This window comes from Equus przewalskii, chromosome 14, assembly GCF_037783145.1.
Source record: "Equus przewalskii isolate Varuska chromosome 14, EquPr2, whole genome shotgun sequence".
Classification (NCBI taxonomy): Eukaryota; Metazoa; Chordata; class Mammalia; order Perissodactyla; family Equidae; genus Equus; species Equus przewalskii.
Window position 1 is genome coordinate 74,126,505 of NC_091844.1, and position 23,183 is coordinate 74,149,687.

The 23,183-nt window shown below is 56.3% G+C and overlaps 1 protein-coding gene across 1 annotated transcript in view; it reads left to right on the forward strand.

Annotated features, from left to right (window-relative positions):
- The window catches only part of HS1BP3 (HCLS1 binding protein 3), a 33,714-nt gene extending 11,036 nt beyond the window's left edge, over nucleotides 1–22,678 (forward strand). The window contains exons 4-7 of the mRNA XM_070573213.1: nucleotides 1,310–1,532; nucleotides 13,682–13,842; nucleotides 15,222–15,357; nucleotides 20,398–22,678. Coding sequence (XP_070429314.1) covers nucleotides 1,310–1,532; nucleotides 13,682–13,842; nucleotides 15,222–15,357; nucleotides 20,398–20,656 — 779 coding nt within the window. The 3' untranslated portion in view covers nucleotides 20,657–22,678. The remainder of the gene's footprint in view (nucleotides 1–1,309; nucleotides 1,533–13,681; nucleotides 13,843–15,221; nucleotides 15,358–20,397) is intronic.
- Nucleotides 22,679–23,183: the final 505 nt, after the last annotated feature.

Consider the following 23,183-nt stretch of genomic DNA (forward strand, 5'->3'; position numbering starts at 1 on the left):
TCCTTGTCCACGCCCCCAGCGTGGGCCCCGGATCTCTGCTGCCCCCTCTTTGCCTCTCTCGGGGGTCTGCATTGACTGTGATAAGAGGGCTCCAGCGCATGTGCAGCTGGGAAAAACTCCCGACCTCCTAGTCCCCTCTGTTGTGGAGAAGGAGGATAGAGTGGTCCAACTTTCCTAGTCTCTCTGTGCCTCAGTTTCCTGAGCTGTAAAACAGAGGTACAAATCTCTCTCACATGAGGTCTTTGCAATATTTAAATGAATCTATACCTGTAAAATGCTTATTACATGATGTTTATTACACAAAATTGAAGGTTCATGACATTTTGAATGGTATTTTCACATTTGTCCTAATAAAGTAAAAAGCAGACTATAACATAATGTAACACAATCATTTGCCACTTAGTTTTACATATTACCTCAGTGTATATGTCACATCCTATGTGCCAGGCACTAAGTTCTTTACCTAAGGGTGGTATTTTTAACAAGTGACCACTGTCTAAGGTATACGCTGAGTAACTGTTTGGATAGAGATGAACAAGTAGTCTAAACCCGTGCTTCTCAGACCATCCGTGGGGAAGGACCAGTTTTGTGTCTCAGTCTGTCACAGACAGATAATTTCATGAATACAAAATCCCATGCTTGGATGTCATGACAGTGCCAAGCTGCTGTGGAAATTTCTAGATGTTTGCTCTCCCTTTCTGCACTTACCTCATCATGGACACCTGTCTGCGGACCATGTGTTGTGAACCACTGATATAAGCTGTTGTGTAATGGAGTCATCACAGTTTGTTCTAGAATCTTCCATGTGCTCCCTGTCCCAGCCTCCTCCATTCTCTGGGTGCACTCATCACCCAGACCCTCGGAGCGGGTCTCCATCCGTGGTTGGGTTGGCAGAGCTGCCTGACATGCCCCACAACTATAAAACATTCCTGGAGCTGTTGGTTCTATGGGACATCCCCCATATGCTGGCTGCCTTCTCCTGCTGTTAGCCCGTGGACAGAGGCCTGGCCGTCCCGCGGTACCGACAGGGTCTGGGCCGCAGAGGTTCAGGAACTGCTGCCTCTGTCTTGCTCTAAGGCTCCCACCTGTAATGGCTCCACTCCAGGCGTCCCTGGTGCCTGTAAACCCTCAGGGCTGCAGTGGGCACTCGGAGTCCCGGCTGCCCCCATCTACCCAGACCCGCCATCCTGGTCCCAGGACACTGGCAAGCCCCCAGCCTCAGGCCGGGGACCTGGAGCTTGATGCAGCACAGCGCCTCCTGGTCCCCTGGCAGTGGGTGTCATATGCCTTCTTCTGTCTCCCTTTTCAGGCACCAGATCCCTGGGTGCTGCAGATCTCACCAGCAGAGATTGCTCTGTCCTGGACGCACGTAGCCAGGCAGGGGATGATGGGGACGCTTTTGACTTCTTCAAGCAACAGGACCACGCAGAGGATGAGTGTCCGCCCATCCTAGGCCGGAAGGGCGAAGATACAGGGAAGTCTGAGGAGGAGGAGGAGGAGGAGGAGGCCCTGGACCCTCTGGGCATCATGCGGTAGGTCGCCCCGTTCTGGGTGGGGCCCCCTTCTGACTGCTTCGCGCTCTCTGGAGACAGCTCCGCCCCGCCTCCAGGGAATCTGAGAAAACCTGTCTCCCTGAGGCGTCACCCTGCGTGGCCTGGCGCACTCAGAAACTGGCTCTCTGCTCACCCTCAACATCACCCCTGTCTTTGGGGCTGGCCTCGGTGTTACCTGCTCCCTCTGGTCACAGCGTGGCCCCCTGCCCCGCAGCCCTGCACTGTGGCCTGAAAGTGCTGCCCCCAACCCCCGACAGCTCAGCAGCCCAGGCTGCCTGAACCTGGCCGGCTGGCCTAGGAGCCTGAGTTCTCTGTCCAGCTTATCACTGACAGCCTGTGACATGTGGCGTGTGATGGGAGCTCCCTCGGCTGTTTCACTGTCCTTAAAGCAGGGCTTTTTACCTTGGCCCTGCCTCTCTGCAAGGCAGTTATAAGGCTCCCATGAGTCACATGGGTGGAGGGGGCTGGTGACCCATAAAGTGCCAACTGTGTGTGATGCAAGGAGGTAGAGGGACCCCCGGGTATCCTAGCCTGTGGATTCTGTCCCCTTTACACACTGACACATGCACACACACGTGCACTGGCTGGAGAAGAAGAGGCAAGCCAGCTGTGGTCTTGGTGATCTCTCGATGTCCTGATTCTGTCACCTTCTCGTTCCTTGTCTTTTCTTGACCCTCTGACTGTCTTTAGCCAATCATTGACCTGCTCCCGAGCCTCCGCTGTGTGGACTACCCTCATCCTGTGCTTGGGGGAGGGGACTAGAGGCTGGATGAGGCTAGAGAGCCAGACAACTGCTCCCAACGCCTCTCCGACGGGCGCAGGCTGAGGTGTCTGGGCAGGACCTCCCAACCAGATGGAGATGAGGGGAGCCAGACAGACTTAGCCACCCCAGGACCCTCACTTTTTCTTCTTGGCCCAAACGTGCAAGAAACAAGGTGGGAACTGATGTTTTTGAGCACCCGCTGGGCATTGTACTTTGCACTTTGCTCACCGTCTCATTGACACCTTGCCCTGCTGGCAGCTGTCATTATCCCATTTTACAGATTAAAGAAACTGAAGTCTCCAAGTGCCTTGCCTGAGGTCGGACAGCTGGTGAATAACAGTGGTGGCTTCAAACCCAGTTCAGGATCCTGGGCTGTGGAGCCACACTGCCAGGGCTTGAATCCTGGCTCTGCCACTTACCAGCCATGTGTCCCTGGCAACTTACTCCTTTTCTTCAGTTTTCCACAGTGAAAACAGGGTAATGATAGCACCTCTGTCTCGGGCCTCTTGTGAAGATTGAGCGAGTTGTGGTAAGTGTTAGAGCTTCGCTCTTTTCGTGGCCCCATCTTTCTGTCCCACCACCTCCGCAGAGCCAGACCACAGACCTCGGGTGACATCCTCTCTGCCATGACAAGAGCGTCTTAGAGACTCTCTAAAGGTCAGTCAACAGAAGAGGCATGCCTGGCAGGTCCTGTGCAGAAAGGAATTAGAGCCAATTATTCATCAGGCAGGGGCCAGTTCACTTAAGCAGTGTGGAACATACCGTCCTGGGAGCATTGCCCGCCCTGCATCGGCCCTCCTCTCCTGCTAGGATGCGAGGGGAAGTGTGGGGCAGGATGGCCATGACCCAGCCTGGAGGGGATGAGGATTCGCACTCGGGAAAGGTGCCCAGGTGCTCAGGGAGACGGGACCAGAGCCAGAGGAGCTGCAGCACCTTGGCGCCCAGCAGTCAGGCTCCTGCCAGCCCTCCATGGCTGGCCTTGTCCTGGAGGGGGTCAGCGGCCCTGTGGGAGCGGCAGCGAGGTTATGCTGGGAGAAGTCTGTAACGGCCACTCCTTATCAGCCTTGCACAGCCCGCAGGCCCTCCTTGGGCCTTATTTTGGTGAGGATACAGCTTTGTTTGAACCCACACTCTGTTGTTCTGAGTAACCACACGTGGTGCCAGGCTGAGATGGACGCCGGTGGTTTGTGCCAGCCTTTGGCTGAAGGACACGCTTAGCAAAGTGGCTCCTTTTTTGGGTAGGAAAATGCTCTTTGGGGTTGGCAAAGGCCGCCTTGAATTTCCTACTGGCTCCAGTAGCAGATTGTCGGGGGATGTGTCAGCCATCCGGGGACCCCAGCACCATACTCGGCTCTGCTCTCCGGGGACCTCGTTCCTGAATCCTAGGAGAGCTTAGCACCTAAAAGGGGTCCCAGAGGCTTCAGGCCTTCTGCCAGTTTTTCTTTTAATGGCCAATGTGACAATAGTCGGCGCTGTCGCCTCCATCAGGAATAAGAATAGCTGATGGGTTTTTGTGTGTGTGTGTGGAGGAAGATGGGCCCTGAGCTAACAGCTGTTACTGATCTTCCTCTCTTTTGTATGTGGGATGCCACCACAGCATGGTTTTTTTTTTTTTTTTTTTTTTTAAGATTTTATTTTTTCCTTTTTCTCCCCAAAGCCCCCCGGTACATAGTTGTGTATTCTTCGTTGTGGGTTCCTCTAGTTGTGGCATGTGGGACGCTGCCTCAGCGTGGTCTGACGAGCAGTGCCATGTCCGCGCCCAGGATTCGAACCAACGAAACACTGGGCCGCCTGCAGCGGAGCGCGCGAACGTAACCACTCGGCCACGGGGCCAGCCCCCACAGCATGGTTTTTTGATGAGTGGTGTGTAGGTCTGTGCCTGGGATCCGAGCCAGTGAACCCCAGGCCACCGAAGCAGAGCATGCAAACTTAACCACTACACCACCGGGCTGGCCCCCAACTAACGTGTTTTCAGAGCTCGTTAGATGCCAGGAACTGATTAGCCTTTACATGAATAGAAATTTTCTATTCTATTTCATTTTTTTAAAAAGGTCATGACGCACCAAATTGCTTCCAGGACCCATTGTGGGTCTGGTTTGGGAAATGATGCTCTAGGAAACCAGTACTGGCATCGAGCTCACTTTGTGTATGAGGAAGCTGAAGTTTGGAGTCATCCTAGTAACTCAGCCAAATTCATACAGCCACCCATGTCGGATTCAGGACCTGATGCCATCTCCCTGCACTGTCCCTCACTTCCAGTCTCTCAGCAGACTGGAAGGTGGCCAGAGCCCCAGGAATATCCCTCTTTCACAGATGGGAAAGTGGAGGACAGAGTTGAGTGGGGGCTTGTCCAGAGCATTCTGTGTGTGTAGCAGAGCCGTGTCTGGAAGTCGGGCTTCCCCTTGGCTTCTCCTGGGACACCCATGGGCCTGCTGACTTTCTTGCACAGTGCTGCCCACCCCGCCCTTTGGTGGAGAACATTCTGTTCTTTGCAGGTGACTTATGCTTTGCAGGCATGTCTCTGTCCTGTGCCCTCCGTCCTCAGCAGACGCACAGCCCTGCTTACTTTCCCAGCTGTGCGCCGCACCCCACCCCCGAACACCCATCTGGGCCTGGCTCTGAACTTCCTGGAGCAGCCACATTTCCAGACGACAGGCGTCGGTCCTTCCTGCCATGGCCGCGAGGGGGCGCTGTTGCTCCGTGGCAGGGCCGCTGGAAGGGTGGGAGCCACCAGCACAAAGCCCTACGCAGGGGCCGGCCAGGCGTTTCTTTGTCTGTTAAACCTGGTTTTGATCAAGGAAAAGACGCGTTACTGCACTGTTAGAAAGTGCTTCAAGGTAGAAAAACCCTTACCCAGCCCATCCCAACCCTGCTGCTCTCCTGTTTGTGGGGTGTCTGTGTGTCCCTGTCCCCGTGTGACCCACGTCACCGCAGACATAGCACATGCCGTTTTTAGAGTCTGTTCTTTGACTTAGTGTCTTCTCATAGCCGCCTTCTGTGTCGTACGTGGTTTCGCATTTAACTTTCTTTTTTTGGAGACTTCACAGTTCTGAGAAAGATGAAGTTCTACCACAGTAGCTCTGCCTTCTCCTGGAAATGCTGTTCTGGAAAGATTTTTAATTATAACTCAAATAATATATGATTAGTATAGAGAAATTGACAGCAGTTAAAAATTATTACCAAAATGAGATCATGTTATATGTGCCATTCCATAATTTGCCTTTTTTCAGCTTATGTACTGGATCTTTCCAGATCCACAGGTAGACTTCTTTTCTTTTCTTTTTTTTTTTTTAGATTTTATTTTTCCTTTTTCTCCCAAAGCCCCCTGGTACATAGTTGTGTATTTTTAGTTGTGGGTTCTTCTAGTTGTGGCATGTGGGATGCCACCTCAGCATGGCCTGATGAGCAGTGGCATGTCCGCACCCAGGATTTGAACCAGCGAAACCCTGGGCCACTGAAGCAGAGTGCACGAACTTAACCACTCGGCCACGGGGCCGGCCCCCACAGATAGACTCTACATTCTCGTTCTGTGCTAGTCCGTCAGGTTGATGTGCTGTAAGTGGCATGGGCAGGCCCCTGCTTGGGGACACTGTGGTGTTTCTGTAGGTTTTTGCTGTTATAGGCAATAAGGACCTGTTTCAGGTATGGAGTGTTTATTCTCTGGAGCATCTCTGCCAGATCCCTGCCCCAGAGCAAAGTCCTGAAGCTTCCCTCCAGTGACGGGTTCTTCAAGGTCTTAACCCCCTCTGTTGCAAAGGCCTCTCTGCTTTTCCAAACCCTGCTCGCCTACAAGGCCTGTGGCCCCCCCACCTGTTCCCCAGTGTCCAGGGAGCCCCTCTAGGCCCCAGGTCCCTGAGGACCCTCAGCTTCCTGAGTGACAGGCTGTTTCACGCACAAACATGCCTTCCTGTAAGGCCAGGCCTCCCACTCTCTGCTCAGAGAGCGGAACCAGCGCCCAGGTCCCTGTGCCGTGGCCTCGAGCGGCGAAGCTGGACATTTCGTGGGAATGCGAGTCACATGTTTTGTCATAATTATCTGGACAAATTTTACTTTACCTTCCATAAAGTAGCCGTGTATGTTTTACTATAAAAATAATATTTTATTCCCTACATTTGGATGGAATCGCTCTCCTGGGGTGATTCTCCAAGTTAGTACACAAAGTCGGCCCTGAACGAACGGACTCTTAGGGGCAACCGATGCAGCAGAGCTTTCCACTCTTCTCCTCAGTAGCGAAGTCTTTGGTTCAAGAGAAATCTCATACAAACCCCGATATATAAGACAGACTGAGGTAGAATTGGCCCTGGGTGAGACCGGAGTAGGGACTGGCCCCTCAGCCTCAGCCCACCCCTCAGGTGGCCCTGGGTGTCTCTGCCGAAGGTCAGGGTCCCTCAGAGCATGGTTCGAAAACCACTGGGAAAGCCAGCAAACCTGGGATGTGTGGTCCCCAGAGCCGGGATAGAGGCAGACCATCCCAGGTTCAAATCCCACCTCTGCCTCTTAGCAGCTGGTGGGCACTGGGCAGGCTGCTGAACCTCCCAAAGCCTCAGTTTCCCTCTCTGTAAATTAGGGGTCAAGTCCAGGCCCAGTGGTTGTAAGGCTAAAGTGAGATGAAGGACGGGAAGTTTCCTTTAAAATGTTAGCATGATTGCAGATTTACTTTGCTCTGAAGAAGCCCTTGGGTGTTTAAACTGAACAGTTGAAATGCTGGGCGTTTAAACGGTTGAAAAGGAAAAGGCAGCCTTCTAGGTTCCTACTGTTGTCATGCAAATCTCAGCACCAGGGCCTGTACAGACAAGGCCCTACCTCACCGCCAGGTACACCTCCACCTGTCGGACCTGCGGCCAGCCATCTGTCCCTGGAGGTGGCCAGGTTCCTCACGCAGCCTCTGTCCCGGGAGGAAGGTGCTTGCTTGTCCATCCTTGATGGGCTTAAGTGGTGACTTGACTCCTTGGGGCATGGAGCTTTGGGGGGTCATACCTGCCATTCCCCTGCCTCAGGATGCGCTGGGTTCTTTTGGCAAGAACCCCCCAAATCAGAGCTTTCTTCAAATGACAGAGCCTTTAAACTGTGAGGGACTGGAGGTCAAATCCAGCGTCTTCATGGTGACAGTTGAGGAACCTTCCCTAGGTCACACAGTCGAGGGCCCCATCTAAGCTGGAGCTCCGGCCTCCTGACTGTTGGCCCAGGACTTTCCCGTTACCCCCAGCCTGAGACTCCGCCTGAGGCGGGTGCCGACTTCCCGGGCTGGATGGTATGTGGTGGCTATTCTCCACTGCAGGGACTGCCTGCGCCCCACTGGTCATGTCAGCATTGGGAGGGACGAGTGTGGGAATAAATGAAGACCCCCCCAAAATGAGACAAGCAGAGGCCATCTGTTCAGAGCTGTCCATAGCAAGGGAGGGGTCAGCCACCAGGACCTGCAATTGGCAGAGGCTCACAGGCAGGCAGGGGCTCAGCAGGGTTTCTGGTGGAAAAAGAGGAAGCTCAGGTGTGCCCCGACTGGAGGCTCTTGGGATCGGGAAGCTGGGGGCCGCTGACTAGGAGTGGGGCCCCCTGCGGCCTAGGTGATTGTTGGGGCAGCATATTTGGCTTTCTCTGGCTGGTCCTGTTAAGTGGGAAGCAGGCAGTTCCTGAGCAAGTGCTGGCCACGGGGCTGGAGCCGGAGCTGCGGAGGTCGTGGGTTGGCTTCCTGGACCCGTGGCTGCAGGCTGTAGGTCAGAGTTCCATTTTACATCTGCTCTGGTCATTGCCCATTAGTCTGTTCAGTCTCTCAGGGCCGTTTTGGGTGTGACCAGGGTTGGGTACTGGCTTTCAGGCAGTGGGTGGCTGAGCCCCTGCAGCTGGACCAGCCTGGTTTCATGGTGCTGCTGGTGCTGTGGTGGGTGAAGGGTGCATTTGGCCCCTGTGCAGGGAAGCAGAAATGTTGTCACCCACAAGCCAGGAAGGGAGGGCTGTCACTGAGGTCCCGATTCTTCAGGGTGGGGCTCAGTGGCTTGGAGAGTCAGGCTGTGACTGTTGGGAAATAGGTCCTTCAGTGTGACTGTGGGACCACAGCAAACGATGGGTGTCTACCCGACAGGGCCCATTTACTTTTTAGGGCCCAGGATGAAGTCTCTTGGGTCAAAAGCATGATGTGAGCTAGACATCATCAGGCAGCACCTGTGGTCACAGGCTTCTGCTTTGCTCTGTGCCGACAGCATACTGGCTCCACTTTGCAGCTTCCAGAGCATTCTTTGTTCCCATTGAACAGATAAGGAAACAGACTCAGAGAAGTGAAATGACTCGCCCAGGGTCATAGCGGGTTCTCCTGCATCTGTCTCCAGTGCTGCTCCCTTGCAAGTGGCCAGAATCGCCCCAGGCCCTGCGGGATGTGGCCTGACTTCCCCTCAGACCCTCTTCCTCCTCCCCCCATGCATCTGCTGCCCAGCTGTTGGGCACTTTGCATATGCCAAGCTCTTCCCACCTGGACATCACAGGGCTGTCCTCCTGCCTGAAGCACAGCTTTCCCAACTCTGCTCATCCTTCAGTCCAGTCCTTTTGCGAAGCTCCCGTTGGAGTGAGGCTGGCTCAGACCCACAGGGTGAACGCCTCTCCTCGGTGATTCACGCTACTCTTCTGGTCAGATCACCGTGGAAGCCCCGTTGCCTGGTGCTGCCGCAAATAACATTGTCCTGGAATGAATTTCAGAAGTTCATTTATTGCCACTGTGAGAATTTTCTCTAACTGGGAAAAGAAGCTGAATTTAAAATTAAACAATGGAAAGATCCTTTCTTTGAAAGCAGGAGAGTTGTGTGATTGGAAAGGAAGTTGGTTTCCACACTTGGTTGAGCATCACCCTGGCTTTGAATGTAACTACCTTCATGTTGTCTGTGAGTCCTGGTTCTGGAAGGATCCTCCATCTTCTCTTTAGTCTAAGAGATACCCCTGAATTCAAGTGTACTCAGGTCCCGGACAGTTGGTGCCCATCGGTGGTCTGCTACAGGGGGCAGGTTCATCTCTGGGAACTTGACACGGCCCCCTGGGTGGCCGGAGCAGAGGATGCTCTCATGTGTCAATCACTGTCGCCAGAACTGCTGAGCCACATGGCGGAGGGCCGCTTCTTGGCCTGTCAGAGCTGTCAGCCGCAGCATCTGCCGCCTTTCACTCATGTGCATCCACACCCGCCTGCACAATGTGGCCTGGTCTGGACATCTGTCTTCTATCAGGCACACACAGCAGGAAAGCTGATGTCTGTCCGTGCACACATGTGCGTACTACAGGAACACGCTTCCACATGCCTGCACCCTTCCAGGGAACCCCCCACCTGCCTCATACAACCTGTGCTGTGCTGGAACCTGCACAAATTCAGAGGACAACCCCCTCCTGATGTTCAGGAAGTCAGGAGCTTCAGTTCTCTTCATTGTAGACATCTCTGTTTGAGGCTCAGTTGCTCCTCCCTGGTGACAAAAGTCTAATCATACTGGCCTCCATCATGTCAGTGTGAAGGGTGGGCTGGTGGGCAGGCACAGCTGAGCTGGGAGGTGCGTCCTGCAGACAGCTGGGTGGACGCTGATGGAGACAGAGTGGGGAGGGGATGGCAGGGGTGTCAGGGCCATCGCCTGTGTGTGCAGCCTGAGTCCATGCTCACACGACCTATGGGAGGGGAAGAGACGGCTTGGAGTCTGAGTGACTCACGTCACATATGAAATGCCTGTCCCTGTCCCTGACTCAGAAATCTGGCATCATCCTGGACATGTCCCTTCTGCCTGCTGATCACCTCAACAGTCCAAATTAATAAGCACGTTTGCCTTCTGATGCCCTCCCTGATCTCGCCTCCCCGTCACATGGCCACTGCTCCCCTGGCCCAGGCCCTGATCATTTCTCCATGACCCATGAGCAGAGCTTCCATGGGGGGCCTGGGCCACTGCCCCCCCCTTCACAGCACTGCCCCTGCCGAGGGGTTCCATGTCATCCAGAGTCATCTGGGTTCCTGGTCCCACCCCCTGCAGACCCTCACAGAATGAGGGTCTCCACCCTTGGCACACTGAGGTCACTGCCCACCTCTGCTGCTCACCTCTGGGAAGCCCTCCGGCTGCGTTGGCTCCTTTATCTGTGCTCTGGCTGTCACGGAATTATTGCCTTGTGTTGTCGTGATCGATTTATGTGGCTGTGACTCTGCTCGGCTGTGAGCTTCTGGGGACAGTGGCAAGTCTTACTCATCTCTGTGCCCTCGTCACCCAGCACAGGTTCCTGCATGTGGGAGGTGCTTAATGAGTGCTGGGTCATCGAAGCACTGAGCGAATGGATGTGCTGCTTACAGAATGGCCGAGGGGCTGGTGCTGAGGCCACGGAGAGGACTGAGAGATCTTTGGAGGAGGAGTGATGGAGTGGAGGGGCTTTCTAAATAGGGGTCTCTGTCTCAGACTGAACCTGGGACCCCTCTCTCTTCACTCCCTTTCCCCTCCTCCCTGGGGGAGGAGGTAGAAATAAGTCTGGATAAGAGATGTACTGTCACCCTGTCTGTGCGTCTGTTTGTCTGGTATCCTTTCTTTCCCCTCTTCCTTCCTTCCACCATCCATCCATCCTTTCATCTGATATTTGCTGAGTGTCTGCTCTGGACCAAGCCACATGACTGAGTCCCAGAGACTGAAGTTTTGGGGCCAACCAGGACAGGACCCTGGGGCTCTCAGCTATCAAAGCTCTGTATGTCCTGCTTGTTCCTTCTGTCCCTGGAGATGGGTCAGGGAGAGTTGAGGAGGCAGGATAGCCCAGGGCGGAGTGGGGTGCCTACAGACAGTGCCTGCCTGAGTAGCCCCACAGGCCCCACATTCACAGTATTTCAATTCAAGACAGCAAAAGATCAGAAATGTCTCCAGAGAGAAAAACAAGCACCTTCATCCAATTTGAGATGAAAACGCACATAGCAGGAAGGTCAGGCCCGACTCGCGTTCTCAGAACAGAAGCAGGTGCGAGAAGGGGAATTACTGAAATCTCAGATGGCTTCTCCAGAGATAATCAATCATGTTCACTCACTCTTGCTTCCTTTGTTCCTCAGATGGTTCCCTTCTCTCTTCTTGCTCTGCCTCCTGGTCCCTGGGAAGCCTCTCTCGCCCTTGCGGGGTGCCTGTGTGCTGGGGTGGGTGGGAGCTTGCTTCCCCGGGAGCTGTGTCAGGGCCTGCTGGTTCCCGAGCGGGTGGACCTGCGGGCAGTGCCCTCCCTGGGAGCTGCCGTCCTGGGCCGGGGGTGCTCCGCCTTCACGGCCGCAGTCACTGCCCGTTCCAGGAGCGGGCCAAGCAAGAGTAGCTGTGAAGGGTAATTGAGGGGCAGCAGTGGGCAGAGCCTGCAGGCCCCGGGCCGGTCCAGTGGCTCCAAACCTGACTGATCGTAGGATTCCACAGGTACTCAAACACAGCTTCCCGGCCCACCCCTAGGGTTCTGACTCAGTAGGTCTCAGCTGGGGCCGTCTCTGCTGGCCTGCCCCCAGGGCCATGGCCTCTCTTTGGCACTCACTTCCAGCTGTCATGAGAGCTGAACTGGCTCGGCCTGATCAGTCAAACAAAAGGGGGAAAATGTTGGAGTAAGAGCAGGCCACCCTGAGTCCCTGAGTGATGTGAGGAGCTGCCGCTGAAGTTTCCAGAAAGCACATGCTCTTGGAATGAAGTCCAGGCCCGCTTTCACCTTGCCCAGTGTCACAGGCAGGGCCTGGGGCTGGCGCCAAAGCAGAGGTGTGTCCCTGGTGGCCTATGAGTAAGCGCGTCTGGCTTGTGTCTGGGACAGAGAAGGAGCAGGGATGGGTGCATGGGGCTCCCTGGCACAGCCCCTGTTACTGAGTCTCTGCTTTCCCTCTCTGCCTTCAAAATGCGCTGCTTTCTCACAGAGAACGGGGGAGAGAGCCTGTTGTCCCCACCTGTGCTGTATCTCCTTCCTGTTCATGGGACACTTTGAGGGGGCCAGAGACTAGGACCATGAGCGTGGCTGCCCTCACTTCTAGTCACCCTGTCTACTGTGTGGCCTTGAGTGGACACCCAGCTTCCCTGAACCACTGTTTCTTCATCTACCCAACAAGCCTGACAGAGATCTTCCCTCCCGGGCTCCGGCCCTAAGCGTGGAGGTGTGCTCCGTCCTGCAGCCTCCCAGCAGGGCATTCCCAGCTTTCGTAGCTTCTCCCCGTCTCAGCTGGGCACTTAATGTTCTAGAGATGTCTGAATCCAGCCCATGGGAATGGTTGCTCTGAGCGCCCTGCCCTCCAGCACCCGGGGCCACCTGCTGCTATTTTTATCTGCTCCCGGTTAGTCTGCACCACGGTTTAGGGCAGAGCCAGCCTCTCGGCTCAGTTTAGCCACATACTGTTGCGGGCATGAGCTCAGCTGGTGACCTCGGCCCGGTGGAACTGCCCTCCAGGCAGACAGGGAAACCGGAAATCCCATTTCCAGTAAAAAGCTGGTTCTCATTGTTTGCAGGAGGCTTCAATGGCTAATTAGGCATCAGCATCGGGGATTGGATCACCTTGTTAAACTAAAACCACGTTTGCTTGTTTATTTACCTACCGGTGATGTAACTGACGGTGACGTGCGCAGACCCCTAGGGTTCGCTTCGTTGAAAGTCCACATGCAGTGTAGCCACCACCCGGAGCGGGAGGGAAAATACTCTGTGGCCCAGAAGCTTCCCTCGTTCGTGCCCTCTCCCTGTTCCCTCAGCCGTGTCTGCCCAGAGCAGGACCTCGGCCAGTCGGTAAATGAGACGGAAGGGGACCTTAAGGGGGACAGAGCCGACTGGGGCTCTGTGTAGCCAGAGGGGCTTCCTGATGGAGGTGGGGTTTACTCAGAGGGACTGAAGTGTTTTCTAGAATGATGGAGGTTACATCACTCAAGGGACAGGGGGCTGTGTGGGAAGTAAAGGAACATTTACCAAGGCTGCCTTCTGCTCTCCCCTGGGGCCAGGCCTGAGGTTTGTGGCCTCAGACTGCATCCTCCCCTGTTTCTGAGTGGTGCGGTGTGACTCTCTGAACCTGTCCCCAGGGAGGTGCTGAGCTCAGGCGGCCCCCGCAGCCTCCGGAAGCAGAGCATGTTCTCTGACCCATGACCATGCAGGCAGGCCTGAGGCCTGAGCCGCCCTTCAGGGCTGGGAGTTGTCTGGCGGTTGATTGTGTGGTCCAGACACCCACCTGCTCCTCCTGCACATCTTGACAGCCGTGGTTCCCTGGGCACAGTCTTGGCTGCTCCAGTAGCCGGATCTCACTGCCTTCCGTTGCCAGGTCCTTGGAAAGTTCATTCTGGACGCAGCTCAAGCCCGCCCAGCACCTGTGTGGGTCTGACAGGCCACCTGGGCCATCCGCCAGGGCTCTCATGAGAAGTCTTAACCTTGTCCTTCGTCTGTGATTCCCCAGCTCCAAGAAACCCAAGAAACTCCCCGAAGTGGCCGTGAAGCCCAAACCCTCGCCCCGGCTCACCATCTTTGATGAGGAGGTGGACCCTGATGAGGGGCTTTTCGGCCTGGGCAGGAAGCTCTCCCCAGGAGGCCCCGCAGAGGCTGCGCCCCTCAGAGACCGTGAGTAGAACCCAGGTGTTCCCATCCCTCTTGGTGTCTACTCGGTGACTCGGCCGGCCTCTGTGAGCACCTTTGGACCTGCCACATGTCTTCCCCTTGTCCTGCTTCAGCGTGATACAGACTCAACTCACAGAGATTTTCCACAGGAGAAGTCTAGTTTCGTACCTCGTGTCCCCACACCCTGGAACATTCCGGGGATGTGTGTTTATTCTGATCATCCCTTGGAAGGGAGGGTAGTTTTCTCTGTTCGTTAGAGAGGTGTGATTGTGATTGTGTGAAAGCGCCTTCATTGTATCTGCGGCCAGATGTGGGCACTGGGTGGGAAGTGGGTGCTGACCTGCCCTGGGCCTGCTGCTGCTCTAGGATGTGGATTATAGTAAGAGATTTTCTGTCGCCCGCTTAGACTCACTGGAGGGTTCTCTGCAGAGATGGAAAAGAGAAAACCAGCAGCCTTGGGACTTCTACGCTTGTCCTTGGGTCTGCGCTTTCCTTACCCTACCCAGGTCTTCATCCAGGATGGGGAATTGATGTCACGTGTTAATTCAGCCAACACCCACCAAGGGCCAGGCTCTGCGCTGGGTCCGAGAACGTGGGGATGAGTAAGACAGTCCCAGCCTCAGGGCCTCCCATGGGAGACAAGACATCTGACAATTACAGGGTAGCCTGAGTCTGTAACAGGTCTGAGCAGAATATCAGTGCCTGTGGGGACACCGGGGCAGGCTTCCTGGGGTGGGGGTCAGGTGGGGACTGTGCTGGAGCTGGATCCTGAAAAGTCAGCGGGGTTTGCCCCACCTACTGAAGAAGTATATTGCAGTTGAAGAGGCCACGGTCACCTTTCCTGAAGGGCAGCATTGAGCAGTCAAGACAGGAGAGGGTCGGAAGTAGACCCAGGCTCCTTGTAGGCAGGGACTGTAGTCAGAACAGTGTCTGGTCACCCCCCAGCATCACCTCCCAGCAGGCAGCAGTCCTGGCCGGTGGTTGGCACTCGGTAAGTGCTTATTGGAAGACGAGGTGCAGCCCGGGGCCAAGCTGAGGGATCCAGCTGCACCAGGTCATGGGGAGCCTGGCGCAGTGAGCTGAAGAGGCCGTTTCCTCCTAAAAGAAGAGGGAAGGCTGTGAGGATTTGAAACCGAGAGTGGCCCAGCATGGGGGAAGTGGGGGGTGGGGCTGGGCAGACAGGTGCCAGACCCCAAGGAGCGCCTGTTTCTTGCCCCGATCTGGCCCCATTCCTCTGGTTCTTCCATGCTCTGCCTTGTCCCTCGCTCACTCTCTCCTGGCTGTGCCAGCAGGCTGGACCAGGCCATCTCCACCCACACCCCCAGGCAGCTGAGGACGAGCCAGGACTTCCTCTGACCACTCTGCTGCTGCCTTCTCTGCAGCCCTGAAGTTGTTTGATGATCCTGAACTCGGCGGGGCCGTCTCCCTGGGTGACCCCTTACTGCTGCCTGCAGCCAGTGAAAGTGGAGGCCCCACGTCCAACCTGGGCCTCAGGGAGGCCTCCGAGGAGCTGTTCAGGTACTACCTGACCCCAACGATGCTTTGCCAGCTCTGAGAGTGGTCTGGATAGAGCCAGGGACCCGTCCCAATGTGGGTGCAGCCTTGGCTTCTGAGGGAGGGAATCCAGGCCTGTCACAGGCAGGAGGCTGTGGTGGGAACTGACCAGGGGGCAGCGAAGGGGATTCGGTGAGTTGGCTGGGGGCTCAGCCACTCAGCAAGTTCCAGAAAGGGAGAACTTCATGCATACAAGTCTTTTTCTTTTTTTTTTCCACACTCATATTTTAATGGTTTATGTAACGAATAATTAAATTGTATAATTGCAAAAGCAAGTATAACTGGCAGGAACAGCCTTGGGAACAAATAAAACTGACTCTTAGTAGCATGTGGCTCCCCCAGAGGGAGCAAAGCGCAGATGTACTGCACAGTGGCTGGTCACCACGGGGTCCCATAAGTGGACTTTACAGAGGGGAGAGCGAGGCTTAACCTGTTGTGGGAGGTCAATTGACAGAACGAGTGGAAGATGTGTGCAAAAAATAGCCACTACTTACAGAGTGCTTGCTGTGCATCCAGCAGTGTGCTGGACTCTTCACATGTTATCTTGTTTAATCCTCACGACAGCCCCCTGGGTAGGTGCTATTATCTCCATTTTACAGGAAATGCAGGTGGGAGAGATCTGGCCCAAGGCCACAGCCCCCAAGTGACAGAGCCAGGACTGGGACCCAGGTCTGCCTGGTTGTGTGCTGTCCTCCCACTGCTTCAGGACCCTCTAGGCCCTGGGCGAAGGAGAAGCTGGGAGAGCCGCCTCCCACCCGGGTTAGCAGCTCCCCCAGGCTTCTGCATGTCCACGGCTTGCTCAGCGTGGTTGGCGCTGTGCGTCTCTCCCTCGCATCTTCGACGTCCCCCAGAGTGCAGGCTGTGCTTGGCCATTTACAGGACGCCAAGCTGTCTCTTTCCAGGGACAGTTCTGTGGCGCTGAGGCGTGCAGTCCCAGGAGGCTGTCATCCCCACCCGTGTTAGCAGCCACGGGCTGTTGGGCAGCCTCTGGAAGTGCCCATGGAGCCTGAGTCACAGTGACAGCTTCTTGTCTGTACATCTCCCCACGACCCCTGGCACCTGTTCACTCGCATCCTGTGTCCTCGCCCCTGACATCCCGGCAGGCTGGAGAAGCTGGGATTATTGTTATGTCATTAGGGAAGAAACTGAGGCACAGGGAGGCAGAGGACTAGAGTCAGCCACGCGGAGTGGCAGGGCCTGGCTGAGCATGTCCTGCACGGGGAGCCTCTGTGTCTCCAGAATTCAGCATGTCCCAGCGGGACCTTCTTGGCATCGTTTATTCTAAACCATGGCACCGGCACTTGCCAGTCCATGTTCTGCAGAACATAGGTTTGGTGGATGTTCAAAGGTGTCACCTTCAAAGGGCTTCTGTGGTCAGGGGCTGGGGCAATACCAGTGTTGAGCAGGACTCCGCGAGTATGCAGGCTCAAGGGGGGAAACACCATGCAGCATTTCACGTTCTTAGTGGTCCCTGGGGCCCTTGCCTATAATGCCTCTGAGCACCCGCAGAGCGCCTCACTGCTTCCCGACCCAGTCCTACAGCCCTACCTCACTCCACCAGACGTCTGGTGACAAAAGAGCTCACTTCTGGAAAGCAGGAACCATATTTTCTTCTTTGTGTCTGCCTTGTGATTCTCCAGGTAGTAATCAGGCTTCTTTATAATAACTTTCTAATATTCATTCCCTGATGTTTTTACTGCTCATTCATCACATAGCTGGCACCAACCGTCCCGAGGCAGCATGGAGCGGTGTGCGAGCGGGGTTTGGAGTCTGAGAAGCCTCCATTCCCTCTTGCTGTGCAGCCACACCAAGATGGGGCCTCCAGTGTTGGTCTTTAGCCAAGTCCTGTCCTCCGCAGGGAGCTGGGGAGGAGGAGTGGGACTAGGGTCTTCGAAGCTCCCTCCAGCCCCTTGGTGGTTGACCTCACACCAGCAGGGCCTGGAAGAGAGGAGACCTTGCATTAGTGGGACCTACTAGCTATGACTCAGAGAGCCCAGGTGGAAATTGGGGGCTTGGAAAGTGGTGCTGTGCGTCCACCCGTATCCCAAGTGTGGCTGCCCCACCTCTCGCCTTGGCTTGCCCCCACCTCCCAACTCAGAGCGAATCCAAGAGTCGTGGCTGTGCCAAGCAGTACAAATCCTGAACTTGGACGCAAGCTTTTAGCTGCTGCTTTATTTCCCCAAGGGCCCCGTTTGACGATAATTCAGTCCCTCTGAGCTTTTCCTGGGCACTGAGCCTCCAGTGGAAGATGCAGAAGCAGCCAGCACCTGCCTCAGGGGAGCTCGAGGAAGGGCTGCTGCTTGGAGGGAGCCAGGCCACACTGGAGTCAGGACACATCTGAGCTGAGGTTGCCGGGAGCAGCTGTCCCTGGATGACGTCTCCGGGGATGGCCTGGAACTCAAGGCAGCTGCTCTCTCTTTGAAGGCCTGGCTCGGGCTGTCCCCTCTGGGTCTGGACTGGAGGGACACCTTTTGCTTGCTTCTCTGCTGTCCACAGAGGCTCTGAATTCTCCCTTTGTGGTCTGTGCCCCGTCACAGAAGGTTGACCCAGGAAGCAGGCAGGGGCGACCCAGAGCTCCCTCAGGCAGCCCCTCCAGGGAGGGTGTGCAGGGCACCTCCACACTCACGCAGGCCTCTGCCAGCCCTGTAGTGCCGGGAGTTGCTCTGACCAAAGGCGCCTCCTCTCCACTCATGTCTCTGTCCAGCCCTGCCATCGGAGCTGGATCCCAGATAGGGATGGAGAGACTGAGGACCAGGAAGGTGGGGTGTCTGAGGCCACTGAGGAGGGAGGAGCGGGTGAGGAATACACCCGCATTCCCCTGGGCACCGTGCTGCGCTCCTATGTACACGGCGCTCAGCAGTCCCGCGGGTAATGCTGCTGTGCCCATTTTGTAGAGAGAAAACAAGTCTGGAGAGGCCAGGTGGCCTGCGCAAGGGCCCCTAGGTCTCCTGCTTCCAGCCCCTGTGCCCTCCTTCCCTGTCCCCAGCATGGCTGAGTGAGGCATGTCCTGATGCTCTTAGACACATGGAACCTCTGCACCCAGGTGTGGGTGGCACCTGTCTAGATATCTCTGCTGGTTTAGGAAGCTTGGAAAGGGCCAGGAACGCCCATTTAGGAATTCCAAAACTGGCCCCTGGATTTCAGTGGGAGTTTTCCATGTAACTGTCCCAGAGCTCCCAGGATACTGTGATCAGACCCTTCCACCAGCCCAGGGTCTCCTGCTGTCTCCTAGTTCCAGACCAGCCTGGTCAGTGCACAGCTTCTCCAGGAGGGCAGGCAAGAGGCTGACACGTCCCTGGGAACGTAATCTGGAGCCAGGAACGCCTACTGCCTACCCTCAGCCCAGTGAGGGGAGGGCAGGGAAGCACCGGTCGGGTCATTCTTTCTTAGCATCTATAAAAGCTGGTACATTTCTGAAATGACCTCATCTGGCCACTCACAGGTAGGGAAACTGAGGCCCAGGGAGGGGAAGGGCCCTGTCGGTGGTCACTTGTTCTGCAGCTCTTCTTGCTTTGGGTCTTCTTTGAATTGCCGTGTGCCAGGTGGGACTGTCCTCTGTTGAAGGGACAAGAGAAGAGGTGTCCTAAGGCCTGAGCCCAGCAGACCTCCCTGAGGATGCAGGTGTGTGGGAGGTTACCACGGAGTCCCAAGAGAAGCTTCTCCCTCAGGAAGGCGAGAGGGGGTCTGGGTTGGGTCCTCCGAGGCAACAGGTCCAGCAGTGTCACCTGGCAGATGATTGAAGGGCCTCTGGGGAGCCCGGGGCCTCAGCATACAGAGGGATCCTTGACCTTGGAGGAAACCCAGCCTGGCCCTGGAGAACAAGCTTCAGTGTGTTGGTGCCCCAAGAAGGCAGACACACCCTGGAGACCCAGCCACACCCAGGCCGAGTCCTGCTCCTCCACAACTAGCCGTGGGCCCTAGGCCAGGCCCTTCATCTCTCTGCGCCTCTGTTTTCACAGTATCTACTGCCAGACAGTGTTTTGTGATTTTTAAGTGAGTTAATGAATGTAGAAAAGCCTGACCATAGTAGGTATTCAGCACAACGCTGATAGGGAGGGTGGGTGGGTGGGTGGTAGAGTGGATTGTATGGATCTTCTGCTGTGCATCCGGTCCTCAGGAATTGAGTTCCCGCACCAGGAGTTCCCTCAGGCAAAGAGGGCAGAGCGAGGCTGTGGCCTGCCTTTCTTAACTGCCATTCGATTTCTGCAGCGGGTCCCATGTGACCATCACACTGCTGAGGCCGTTAGTCCTACTCACTGATGGGCCATCAGGTCCAGGGCCATGACTGAGTCTTGGTGGACCCTGGCTGAGGCCGCTCCAGCCCTCGGTGGGCTCTGCCTAGTGCCTGTGTGGCCCACAGGGGGCAGGTGGGCAGACAGACCCCATCCCACCCTACAACGGTCAGAGCCCCTCATTTATTGTTTGTCTGGCTGAACTTGGTCTAGATGAGAGCTCATTTCTGGAGTCACACATCCTGGCTCCAGCTCAGGCGCTGCCACATACTGACGGTCATCTCAGGCAGCCGGCTCAGCCTCCTGGGACTTGAGCGTCCACATTTGCAGGGCAGAGATTCAGGGGTGCTCCCCAAAGGGTTGTTTGGGGATAAAACAAGATAACATGTCTAAAGTGCTTGGCACAAAGCAGGAGCTCCGTGTCTGGCAGCTGTTACTGTGGTTTCTTGTGGTGTTGAAGGAAAAGTCACCTAAAGAGGCCAGTGTGTCTAGAGCGGGTCCTCCTGAGACGCAGCTCTCGAAAGGCTGCTGAGGGCCGGCTCTGCTCCCGCTGTGCTGTGGGGTTGCAGGGAAGGACAAGCCTGCCCTTCAGTTCCTTCTGGGGGCAGGATGGTGGCAGGGCCAGGTTGGGGCGGGGCCTTAGCCTGGCCCAGAGTGAGAAGCCAGAGCAGGGAGGAGGTCTGGGCGCAGTCCCCCTGTGGGGGCCATTGCCTGGGGCCCTTGCTCCTTTTGCAGGAGTTTGTGCTCAGGGCTTCTGCTTCTGGTTCCCTAGAGTCGAAGAGGATTTGGACCAGATTCTGAACCTGGGGACTGAGCCCAAACCCCAGCCCCAGCCTAAGCCCAAGCCTCCAGTGGCGGCTAAGCCCGTGCTACCCAGGAAGCCAGCTGTTGTCCCGAGAGCAGGCCCATCTGAAGCCGTGGCTGGGCAGTGGAAGCAGCAGCAGCAGATCCAAGCCATGGATGAGATGGACATCTTGCAGTACATCCGGGACCACGACACGCCTGGCCAGGCCGCCCCCAGCCTCTTCTGACCCTCCCACCCCGGTGCTGGGCCTGGGCCAGCAGACCGTCTGCTTTGGAGGGGCGTGTGGTGAGGTGGGCACTTTCCCCTCAGGCCCAGGACCTCTGTTCCCCCAGGTCGTAGGACCCCTGTACTGCCTTGTTCCGTTTTCTCCGGCCTGTGGGGTCACAGAACCCTGCAGGATGCAGAGAGCAAGGTCACCATAGGAATTGGAGCCCAAATTGTCTGAGCCACGTGGACGTGGAGGGGAGAGCATGTGGGGATGCTTCACTAATCGGGAGCCCAGCCCCCAGGATGGAGTGAGAGTGACAGGGCCCAGGGAGCCTTGCCACTCGGGGCAAGGAAACTTTGTGCCCACTTGTGCCCACTGGCTCTGCCAGCCCCAGCACAGGAGGGAGGGCTGGCCAACTTGGGGTGGGGTCGGGTGTTCAGAGTCTCTGGGAAGTGTGGCGTCTGGGGACCTGCAGGCTCTGAGAGGGTCCCTCAGGAGAGAGATGCTGAGTGAGAGTCTGAGAGAGCCAGGTGGGGCAGGGTGTCCCTGAACTGCCTCTGTTTCCCAGGTGCTAAGCAGGGTTCTTTCCCGTGTGTCCACCTTGAGGGAGACGTCAGGCCAGCCCTGCCTTTCTGGGGTACAGATAGCCTGACGAGCCCCGGTCTCCCCCCTCTTCCTTTCCCGGGGAAGGCCTGGCCAAACCATGGCCTCCTTGAGCCTCTGGCCACAGGGCCACTGCTGTTGCAGCTCTGAGCAGAGTGGTCATAGCACCCTCCAGAGCTCCATGTTGGCCTGTGGCCTGGGGTGTCCCTCCTACTCTCGATGGCCCTAGGCGGGATGCTCTCCGGCTGCTGCCTCGAGGGCCTCGTCTGTCCAGTGGCGGATGCTGCCAGGCCTTCCCTGTCCTCTGGGTCTGGACTTGCTCACCAGCCTTTCACAGTGGGAGCTGCCTTCCCAGGGAGAAGGAGCCCTGTGCCAGGGCAGGGCCAGTGCCTTAGACTTCCCCCGGACCCCCTGGACCCCCCAGACCCCGGCACACAGGTCTGGGCGGAGCACGGTGCTCAGGAAGTTCTCAGTGAATGAATGGTGTTTAATGGAGGAAAGAACGGCTTTTTTTTTTTTTTGACATTTGTCGTTTTTGACATATTCTTCATGTTCAGAACTAGTTTTTAATGAAACAAGTTTTTAATGAAATGCAACCACTTTTGTCCCTTGAGTAGACCTGTCTGACAGAGGCATTGGAAGGGGGTTTGGGACTAGGACCCCAGACCCTTTCCTGATTGGGGCCAACAGCCAACCCTGAGGAAGGCCCCCAATGCTGGGCTGGTTGTTTGCCACCATCAGAGGCTCTAGTGCCCTGCTCCTGGCCTTCGCAGGACCTGCTGATCTGTCCTGCATCTCACTCACCTTCATCAGCTGTCCAGTGCTGAAAAGGTGCCCCCACCCCACCCCCCGCCTTCACCTGTGCCAGAATGGGAGGAAATAGGCAGTTCTGATGCTGAGAGCTGATTCCTCCTCCTTGCCTTACTGCTCCAAGGGCCCCTCTCCCCAGGGCCCTGAGCTGGCTCTGGGACAACCCTCAGCCCCCAGCACGAGCCACTCCACTTCCCTTTCACTGCCAGGACTTCACACCCGGCCCCAAAACCCAGCCCTGGGCCCCGCGCCCTCCTGACCACAGGAAGGCCTCGAAGGAGCAGTGGTGAAGCAGGGCCAGCTCTGCCTCGGGCCCTTTCCCCTCCCCATTGTGCCCTCTGCACCCCATGCCAGCTCCCTGCCCCTCCCCCTACCTGCCCCACCTCCCACCACCCTTTAACATTGGAGCAGAGGGCGCAGCTGACAGGCGCCTGGGTGCTGGTCCTCTGGTGGAGGTCACCCACTGCGACTGGCCTCGTTCTCTGTGGCCTGGTGCTCTCCGGATACCTCAGTGAAGATGTGCGCTTCCCCAGATATTGATGCTCAAACTGCAGCTCGTTTTTCACCACAGGTCTGTGACCTACTGACCGAGTGATGATGCCCAATAAAGTCATCCAGGAAAGTCCATGTCAGTGACTCGTTCCAGCATTTCTTGGTGGCGCTCTTTTCCATACCTGGGCTGATGGGGGACGGGGGGGATAGTCTTTATAAACAGTGGGCTCAACAAGCGGAGCTGCCCTTGAAGTACCGGGATCTGTCAAGGTTCCGCCCAGCCTTCCAGCCTGGTACTTGATAGGGTCGGGCAAGGACAAAGGGAGGATTCCACTGTAAACTGAGGCAGAGGGGCCAGAGGCCCAGGCCTGGTGGGGGTCATCGGGTCAGTAACTGCTCGGCCAGGACCTGTTTGGGAAGAGGACACTTCCTGTCTCCAGACCTCACCTCCCATTCCACCTCCACAGAGTGGGGACTGGCCCTGCAGCCCTTTCAGCTCTGACCCCAGGCAGCCCTGCCGGATAAACCCGTCCGTCTGTCCACAAACATCTCCTGCCAGAGCTCAGGGTCTGAGATGCTGCTTTCTGCCCGGGACCCAGAGGTTCTGAGCAGACAGCTCTGCAAACTGACAGCCCCTGAA